Source organism: Debaryomyces fabryi (assembly GCF_001447935.2).
Source record: "Debaryomyces fabryi strain CBS 789 chromosome Unknown contig00235, whole genome shotgun sequence".
Classification (NCBI taxonomy): domain Eukaryota; kingdom Fungi; phylum Ascomycota; class Pichiomycetes; order Serinales; family Debaryomycetaceae; genus Debaryomyces; species Debaryomyces fabryi.
Window position 1 is genome coordinate 1 of NW_015385661.1, and position 9922 is coordinate 9922.

The window sequence follows — 9922 nt, forward strand, 5'->3', positions numbered from 1 at the left end:
AAACTAATCAACAAAAGCAAATAACTCCACTTTTAGATTATATCAATAAAGAGAGCTTGCGCTAAATCATACCGAGTATATGGAAAGCACCGACGCGTATTATAGATTAAGACGATAAATGATCCATGTAGCATACATTTAAGGTGATTATTTTCGATTCATATAAATATTTACAAACATTATCTACCTAAAGATGTTTATACATAGAGTCTCTAGAAAAACAAAAAACTTATAATTATTTAGATGGTCAGAGTGAAATACGAATGTTCGATTTCCTGTACATGTTCTTGCCTCGTGACACCTTCAAACTTATCTTTTTACCACGTAATTTCACACTAATCTTGATTACTACAAACCCTTTTAACATTATATCGGCTTCAATTTTTATTCTACAATGAATGGATATGACACATCATATCGTAGTCAAAACTACGATATTTCTAAAAATGCCAAAAATAAGAGAACAAGAATCCCAACATCATGTCTACTATGCAGAAAAAGAAAAATTAAGTGTGATAGAAAAAGACCCCATTGCAGTGGGTGTTTAGCAAATAATACTTCTCAGCTATGTAAGTATGAGATTAAGCCATGGTCGAAAGAGTATTTTGATGCCAATAATAAGGAACCGTGGCAACAAGAAATCGAGGAGTTGAGGTTAAAAGTAAAATCACTCGAAAAGACTCTTGAGCAACAGCAATTAGAATTAGAAATCAGATCCGAGACAAGTCTTCCCTCTTCGGTAACATCTAGTAATCAAAACGATTACAAAAAGGCTCAGAATGAGGGAGATATGACTATTTTAGATTTGGCAGAGAAATTTGATTTCCTCGTTGTGAAGGATCTGAGGTTAAGATATTTCGGTCCCACATCTTCCGTTGCACTTATACGAAATGATAAGTACGCGGCATCAATATATTCGAAATACTTTAAAGAGCAAAACAAGAAGTTTAAAGAGATTACTACTAAACACGGGGGTGTTGGAACTCAAAAATACGACAATGGTGCTGAAAGTGGCGAATGTTCATATAGGCCATCGTTTGCAGGTAATTTCCCAGAGCTTCCTTCATTGGAAATAATAAATTTACTACTTCATCGATTCTTCGAGTTCTGTTATCCACTTTTTCCATTTATTGATGAGATGGATTTTATGGCGGACGTAAGAGTTATTTTGACTGAAGAGAATAAAATCAATTTAAGCCTTCATCAAGAAAGTACATTTGCAATTCTATTAATAATGTTGAGATACTCTTATCTCACTCTTTCCTTTCAAAAAGATTTAATTCAATTACCAGAAGCTAGATTTGATCTTGCACAAAAAATTGCGATTTCCGAAGTAAATATACCACCGTCTTATGTGGAATATGCCAAACACCTCATCATATCACCTAACAGCCTCGGAAAGATGACTCTTAGAACTATTCAAGCTGCTTTGTTTTTGAGAGTTTATAAAAAACAATGTCCTGAAGATGACGACATAGGAACAGATAATGAAATATTGTTGGGAATTCTGATTCAAATGGCCAGATTTCATGGTTTTCATAGGGGTACTGTTGAGTTAGATAAAGAGCTTGTGAGTTCAAGCGATATTCAACTTTGGAAGAAGATTTGGACTCAATTATTATATCTTGATGCCATGCAGAGTTTTGCTAATGGAACCCCTTTATTGGTATCTGATGACGAGTTTAATAGTCAGGGGTCGTATGATAGCTTCAACTTTCAAATTCAAGATATTTTGATAACAAGACAGTTAACTTTGACACATACGGCGGCAAAATTGACAAGAAGTATTGTGCGGATTACAAGTCAAATGCACAGAAGTTTTAAACGGTCAGATTTAGATGAATTAATTGTTGAGATAAATGATTTGCTTTTTAACAAAATGAGGACTTTTGATCAATTATGTAATTCAGATAGTCATCTAATTGATGAAAACGTCACTGACAGGGCACACGAGTTCATGTTAAGAATAGATATGTACTTTAAATCATATGCTTTGTACTATATACTATTTTAACTGCAGATGAAGAGACGGAAGAAGAAATAAGAAAAACTTACTTGATGTTCGCTTTAGAAAAATGTATAATCATATCAAAATTAGCTTTTGAATTTGCAGAAAATACTTCTTCAAAGTTCGGTTCTGAACTTGAAACTTTTATTGCACCTTATATTTGGACGCCGTTGTTTAAATTATTGCCAACTTTGTACAGTATTTTGTTGAGGGTTTTAACAAATGAATTTTCCCTAATTGAATTTTCAAAACATTTCAAATCACCGGACTCTTCAGGGCTAATCGCATGGTGTCAATTGAATTACGAAAGCGACGAAAAAAGTGTTATGAATCTCGCAGCTATTTATGAACAGTTGAATTCAAAATGTTTGCATTTGACTGTTAAATTTTTTCATTGCTATCGTGTATGCTTTACCTTCAAAATTATATTTGATTACCTACAAGAATTTTATCCACAATTGTTAACTACACGTAGTAAGGATAGGAACATAAATACAAGTGAGACAGAAGTAAAGGCAATTGGTATGAATTCATTTCCCATAGATGACTTTTGGAATAACAAACTGGATCCTGAACAGATACTCGATTTTGACTATTTTATTGCTAATATGCAATATAATTTGGATCCTTTTCTAAATGATTTGAATGCAAGCTTTAATGTTGAAAATTGATTGCGGAGCAAAATCATAAATGTAGAACAGGTTCATGATATAGAAAATACCGGAGGAAAGCATGCAATGCGAGAATTTGCTTTAGACAAATATTTCGAAGAAGAAAGCCACTCTTAAGGTTTCCTTCATATAAGTTTAATACAATAGTTAAAACCAACAACAAATATATTGAACTATTAGTATACAATACTGCTTGAACGTAGTCGAGAAAATCTGTAATAATTGTTGGTATAAAAAACGTACCAGTCAAATTTTTGAACCAAGGTTTAAATTTCCACCTCAATTCTCGATTGCTCTCTTTGCATCGGCCAGTCAAGGAAAAGTGATAGTGGTGATATATTAGCAGGGTTGTAACATTCGCATCTTTAACATTATCTAATAATAAGCCTTTCCAGATCTAAGAACTCTACGAATATTGTATTATGCATTTATTTCGCGCCAACTTGTGTAGGCATTATTTATCTCTCTTCAATAGATTACATTCCACGATTTTATGAATGCGGGGACTATGATTTCACATTTTACCTGAGAATAAAGGAAAATCTGAACAAGCGCTATAACGACTTCAGCATAGATTCAGTAATCTTAGTGTTCATGAAATCGAATCTATTGGAACAATTCGCTTAGGTTCACACAATGCCTAGGAAGAGAACTCCCCAGAACACGACGATTTCGTAAGTATTTAAATAGGCTTTTCAGCGTGATTTATTTCCTCGTTAGTTACTGACATATTTATTACAGTTGCACATCGTGCCGAATCAAAAAAGTAAGTTTGAATGGTCTTATATACCTATTTCTAACGATATTAAAGAAAACATGTACTGACAGACGCGTGTTTAGCGAAAATGTGATGGAAAGACTCCTTGCACTTTATGTGTTTCAAAGAACATTGCTTGTCATTATGTGAATGAAGATAAGAGACAAAAGCGTCCTCAACAGGCTTATATGGACACTTTGGAAACTATGAATCGTAATAATCAAAAACTTTTAGACCTTCTTCGAGAGAATCAAAATGATCATCAGAAGCTTCAACAACTATTGAATGATGGAATCTCGATTGATAAGGAAACAAAAAAAGTATCGAAAAAAAGTCTAGATATTACTGACAATATCATAAAAGAACCAGATTGGAATTATAAAAAATTCAGCCATCTTGTTGTGCCCCGAACTAATGTTGTGTCGATGGTATTGGGACCTACAAGTGTTTATAATGATAAAATGATCATGGAAAATCAAAATATCACTAGCAATCACGTACAGAATGATATTACTGGATATGGTGAGGTTGATTATTTGGATAATTCCAATGATGATTGTACATTTAGTCCAAATAGCAGAAGCTTCTCTTTATCCCATGAAATTATTGATAATACCCAAGAACCATCGGATCCATTAAACCAGAGAAATATGCCACTTTCAAATATTAAACAGAAATTAACACCTGAACAAATATCAGAACTAGAAGGGTTTAGAGACAAATACGGCTATCATTCTTTCAAACTTTTCTACTTCAAGCCCTTGAAACTTCAAAGCAATCCGAAGAGTTTTTCTATCATCAGGACCAGTGTGTCATTATTTTTTAAATATATGTATTCGTCATCGTTTCTTTTCATCCACAGAGAAACATTCCTTTATTTCTTTCTTAATAACGAAGAAAATTGCGATTTTGTTTCACTGGAATTGATATACGCCATAAGCGCTCTTGGGGCTAAAATATCTACGGAGGAAAATATTCGGATGAAAGCAGACGAATTTTATAGCATTTCGAAAACTAAAGTGCTTGAAATCGCCAATGGAGAACATTTCATAACCGAAAGCTCGATCACCAAGCTTCAAACTCTTTTGTGTTTAGCATTTTATGACCTAGGAAGAGGAGAGCTCACCAGTAGCTGGCTTCTTTCTGGGCTTGCCTTCAGAGTTGGGTTTGATTTTGGATTTGAATTAGATCCCAAAGATTGGAATGTGTCTTTTAATAAGGCCCCTAAAGCTAGGTCCACAAGCACTAGTGCTACTTATTCATTATCTGGTCCCTCGTCCTCTACATCCTCAAATGTTTCTGTTAATCAAGCAAGAGAGAATCTTTACCAAAGTTATCCGTTTGATATTTGTCAAGTTCGACTGAGAATTTATTGGGGATCCTATGTAGCAGATAGATTCATTTGTCTAGTTACAGGCCGTTCGTCTACGTTAAAATTAGGAGATGTTACGATTCCAAACACTCAAGATATCGGAGATCTTACAGGAATTGAGGATTTCATTTATTATGATGTTACATCCTCAAAACAGTATGCCTGCCGTGCTTTCCACTGCTTGAAAGCAGTAGTAGAGCTCTTGAATTTGTCAGAAGATATCTCAATGAAAGTCTTTGGTCCAAGTATTGCGCCAGGGACAAATAGATTTGACTTAACAACCGAATTCAATTTGAAATTACTTCAATGGAAACAGAATCTTGGAACAGAACTATTTTGGAATAAAAGTATTTTGAAAAGAACAGCCCATAATGAACTTTATATGGGGCCTAGATATACTTTTTTTATAATTATTCTAAGTATCAACCGACCTTTTGTGTCGATGATTGCCTTAACTGCGTCAAAAAACCCTACATTTGTGAACTCTACCCCTGTGAAAATATGTGACGATATCATTGACGATATGGAGATTGTAATCAAGGCTTTGAAAGTTCACGAAACTACCTACAAAGTGTTCAAACCCCACATTTTAGCAGTATACTCTACTATTTTAACTATCAGTATATTGTTGTGGAAATTCAAAATTGCAAAAGATGTGTCACAGAAAAATGCTATTATTGAGAAAGTTGAGTTATTCTTTGACTTCCTACAAAAATGCAGCTCAATCTGGACCCTAGCGGTGAATCCGGTATCAGTATTCCATAAGAAGATTGAAACATTATATTTTGATGGAATGAACGATCTTAACTTTTTTAATGAAGTTCAGCCCCCAAAACTCAATTCTATTTTGAGTGAGAGGATAACTGAGAACAAAAACAACGAAACTTTCACTAGCATCAAAGATCCTAACGGGGAATATGAAAATGATAGTAACTTAAATAACAGCTATATACACACCTCAAAAAATATTTATAAGCAACAAACGATAGCGGAAAGAGAATTAAATTTGAAGGACAATAAATCTTATGGCCTCGAAGAAGTACTGTGCATAGATGATTTGTTTCAATCCTTCTTGGCAGAACCATCCAGCCAACAGTTTCTCACTAGACTCGATCTAGCAGATGCAATGTGGGACGAAACACTATTTTCCAAAGGTTTTAATTGGTGAATCTAAGTATATTAATAATTGACGAACAATATCTATATACTAAACAAATTTACACTCCCGATAGAGTGGAGAAAAAGAATTATGCTAAACAAAGGATTATATCGCTTCTGAAACTAGTTCAATCAACGAAAAACGATAATCATGATAATATGAATCATGATAACCTTTCCTTCCAGTTTGGCAGTGAATTTGATTCTCCATAATAAATATCTTGATTTAGTACAAGCATGGAGTACGAAATATACATTCAAATAGGCCATTTAGTAAAACGTAGACAGATGCTCAATAGAGAAGCAAAACCTGTAAGCTTGTAGCGTAAAATGAAATATGGATATTCAAGTAAAGAAATAGAAAGAAAAGCGGATCAATTTTTGGCGGAGATATCACTCAGGTAGACTGTGGAATTCAATTTAGGCAGCTCATTTCACAATATCAGGTTCGGAGGCAGTTTCTTGAAAACTTGTGCTTTTTTGTTTTTTTATTTTCAAATAGTTAATGACTGCGAGTAAACCGTAAGTGATTCCACCAAGAAAGCACATTCCTGTAATTACCCCAAATCCCATCGTGTATTTTGGTGAATCTTTCGAAGGGAATAAATAAGACCCATATATTTGGGCCAAATTCCCTATAGCGTTGATTAATGAGAGCCCTACTGATCTAGTCTTGGAGTCTTTGTCAGACAAGGTCGTAGCAGCATAGGAAAGGGCCAAAGCATTTGCAGCCCAAAGAGCAGAAGCCATTAGACAAAGCATAGCATATCTCGTTTTATACTCATGATGAGTGACGACAACGATTGAGAAAATTCCTGCCGCCAAAAGCAAGATAGTCAAGTATAGTCCTCTCCATTGTATAAATCGGTCACTAAAAAACGAAACAAATAAGTTTAAAACAAATGCTGAACCATATATTGGAATGGTCATATATTGTATCATAAACCCAGTATAACCTAAACCTTCATTCAAGGTAGGATAAAAGTAAGACAATGTTGAAGAACCGACAATTACCATGTACCCGACAATCAAAAGAAGGACCCTTAGAGACTTGCAATTCAGCCAAATTGCCTGCCATGCAGAAACATTATCTCCATCATCGTTAACCACATTGTCTTTTCGAAGTCTTTCAAGTGCAATTTGAATTTCGCGTTCGCTGAATCTTTTACCTGGTTTCATATGCTGTGGTAAAGGAAGTAAAGTGAAAAAAGCAATGAGAGATATAAAAATAGTGCCGGATCCTTCAATTATAAATAACCATCTCCAGCCAGCAATACCTTTGGCATCTTCTAAATATTCAGTGATTAAACCAGCGATGATACCTCCAAATGCCCCGGAAAGAATAGCTGCAGATATGTAAGCGGCAAAACGTTTTGACTGTTCTGCCTTTTTGTACCAGGACGAAAGAATTAACAATATTCCAGGTGCAAAACCAGCTTCAAAGAGTCCCACTAAGCATCTAAGAGCCACTACTTGTCCATTATTTTGTACGGCAGAATAACAGCAACTTATGACTCCCCAAAGTAACATAATAGTTGGGAGAAATAATTTAGGACCAATCTTTATTAAAAGGTAACTAGCAGGGATTTCAAATATCACATAAAAAACAAAGAAGACAACAAGGGCAATAGAATATTGAGAGGAGTCCATCTTCAAGTCATCTTTCATACCAGCAGCATAAGCATTTCCAACATTTGTACGATCCATGTATGAAAGAAGATACATCCAGAATATAGTGATGAGAAGGTAGCAATCAATTTTAAAAACCACTTTTTTTTCTTCTTCTGGGGTCCAGGTGATCAATTCATTACATGCATGATGAAATGAATGATCTGTATCATAATCATCTGATGTAGCTTCGTTGGGAATGAACTCTATATGTGATGATGCAGCATCACGTTTTTCTTTAGATTTGAAAACACTTTTCATGTCAAATTTCTGGCTATTATACCTAATAATCTAATACCCCAAAAGTAGCAAAATATTATATGCAATTGAATTCAAATATTAAAAAAAAGTAGCTTCGAAGATTGTAGTATATATTTATATAAAATGTTAAATGCGTGAAAATTAAACTTTATGTATATCTATTGATAGCTGCCCCAGTTTCTGGAATAGATTCTCAATTTGAAAAGATTTCCGAAGGTTAGTCCGAAGCTGCATGGTGGAAGTACGTCCCCGATTGTGGAGTCGAAGCTTCCCTGATTTTTACTGCGAAAATTGTGGGGTAACGAAGAAATTGTTTAAAGGAAAGAAACAAAATTTATTGATATTGCTATGTAATTACACATTCAGGCCTTTCCTGATGAACCAAACACATCCATCCAGTACTCTAACCTTTCGACTAATAAATCATTACTTTTATCAAGTAGGTCAGTTAATGGCAACTTTGATGCATTTTCTTCAAAATACTTCAAATGTGTATCTAAAACAAGCTTGTTCACATTTATTTTTGACATTTTGAATGAAATGTTTTCATGTATCAATTTTGGAGTGAAATCATTTGTTCCATGAAGACAAAGTAAGGCATTTTTCTCCTCCACTTTAGGAGCTAATGTTTCTAAAATGTCGAATCTCAAGTTTGGTCCGGCTGAAGGATAATTTCCGTGCAAATTCCCAAAAGCTGGAGATAAGATATCAATTCCTGTTTCTAAAAACAACTCTGCTTCCTCAGGGGTAGTTAATATTCCCTCAAGTTCGGTTGTGTCACATATTCCATCTTCACCACCTTCAATTCTTCCTGGTTCAGCTTCAGTTGCCTTGTGATATTTGTTGCATAATTGGACAAGTTCCTTGGTTCTTGCCAAATTATCAGCTTTCTCATAATGTGACATATCTACCATTATTGAATCAAATGGTAATTTTTCAGCAGCAAGCTTTACGATTGCAGGATCTTGACAATGATCAAGATGAATAGCCACAGGAACTTTAGCCTTTTTTGCCAACATTGAAGCACATTTCACCAAGTCTCCATTGGAATGACTAATGACCCATGGAAACATCTGGATAATCAATGGCGAATTTTTGTTTTCTGCTGCTCTAATCATCGCAATAACATGGTCTAGAGTGTAAGCAATTGTAGAAAGCACACCATACTGGCCTTCCTGAGCGAACCTAAGTATTTTCAAAGTAGTATTATGTTTCTTCCAATCAGACATAATATAATTTTGGAGAAAAATGAGTAGTTGAAAATTATAAATTAAATGGAGAAAAAGTAGAGGAAACCGTCCTATTTTAGATTAAAATGGAATATGATTTTCTGCTGACAACTCTATATTTTTCTTTACCGTGACATATTTGGATTTTGAGGAAATGTACTTCCGCGGTACTTACTTGCACCAAAAGAAAACTAGTAAACTTGCTAGTGGCAATATCTTAAATATAATATATAAACCCTATTATTTCTCCATTATTATTTCTAATGGAGAAATAATTGCAGAAGAAAAATACAAAGAACTTTAAAGTTTGAAGCTATTATTTTAAAATCTTGAAGACAAACAATTATGCTCGGTTTAGAAAAACAAGAATACCCTAAAATCTCTACTCTTCCAGCAAGGAAAAATCTTGAGAATGGAGTACACGGAAAAATATTGGTTATCACAGGGGCCACAACAGGAATTGGTGCGGCTGTTGCTCGAGGTACTTTAGAAGCCGGTGCAAAATCTGTTTACAATTTAGACTTGAGAGAACCATCTAAAAGCCAAGCAGATGAATTTGAATCCTTGCAAGAAGACTATCCCAATCAAGCCCATTACCTTTTTGGTGATGTCACTAATACTGAGACCCTCAAGAAAGCATTCCAAGCCATTGTATTGAAGGAAGGTGGTATTGATGGAGTTGTTGCTAATGCTGGTATCACAAAGAGAAAAGGTTCTCTTGAGTACACAGAAGAAGAATGGGACTCAATTATTGCAGTTAACTTAAAAGGTACTATTAACACATGCATGGTGGCTATT

The 9922-nt window shown here is 34.5% G+C and overlaps 6 protein-coding genes across 6 annotated transcripts; 4 read left to right on the top strand and 2 right to left on the bottom strand.

The window, feature by feature from the left end:
* Window positions 1-394: 394 nt before the first annotated feature.
* Window positions 395-2014, top strand: AC631_05594 (Zn(II)2Cys6 transcription factor domain-containing protein; the record flags this gene model as incomplete). Its single annotated transcript, XM_015614423.1, has 1 exon — window positions 395-2014. One exon carries the CDS (start codon window positions 395-397, stop codon window positions 2012-2014), a length of 1620 nt encoding a protein of 539 aa, XP_015464744.1.
* A 44-nt stretch (window positions 2015-2058) lies between these two features.
* AC631_05595 (uncharacterized protein) lies at window positions 2059-2679 on the top strand (the record flags this gene model as incomplete). The annotated part of the gene is made up of 1 exon (XM_015614424.1): window positions 2059-2679. The coding sequence occupies one exon, from the start codon at window positions 2059-2061 to the stop codon at window positions 2677-2679; it is 621 nt and encodes a 206-aa protein (XP_015464745.1).
* Window positions 2680-3642: 963 nt separating this feature from the next.
* AC631_05596 (fungal specific transcription factor domain-containing protein) lies at window positions 3643-5976 on the top strand (the record flags this gene model as incomplete). The annotated part of the gene is made up of 1 exon (XM_015614425.1): window positions 3643-5976. One exon carries the CDS (start codon window positions 3643-3645, stop codon window positions 5974-5976), a length of 2334 nt encoding a protein of 777 aa, XP_015464746.1.
* A 419-nt stretch (window positions 5977-6395) lies between these two features.
* Window positions 6396-7895, bottom strand: AC631_05597 (uncharacterized protein; the record flags this gene model as incomplete). The annotated part of the gene is made up of 1 exon (XM_015614426.1): window positions 6396-7895. One exon carries the CDS (start codon window positions 7893-7895, stop codon window positions 6396-6398), a length of 1500 nt encoding a protein of 499 aa, XP_015464747.1.
* A 362-nt stretch (window positions 7896-8257) lies between these two features.
* Window positions 8258-9124, bottom strand: AC631_05598 (class II fructose-bisphosphate aldolase; the record flags this gene model as incomplete). Its single annotated transcript, XM_015614427.1, has 1 exon — window positions 8258-9124. One exon carries the CDS (start codon window positions 9122-9124, stop codon window positions 8258-8260), a length of 867 nt encoding a protein of 288 aa, XP_015464748.1.
* A 345-nt stretch (window positions 9125-9469) lies between these two features.
* On the top strand, window positions 9470-9913 carry AC631_05599 (uncharacterized protein; the record flags this gene model as incomplete). Its single annotated transcript, XM_015614428.1, has 1 exon — window positions 9470-9913. A coding segment is annotated over one exon (444 nt), but the record flags the coding sequence as incomplete, so codon positions are not given.
* Window positions 9914-9922: the final 9 nt, after the last annotated feature.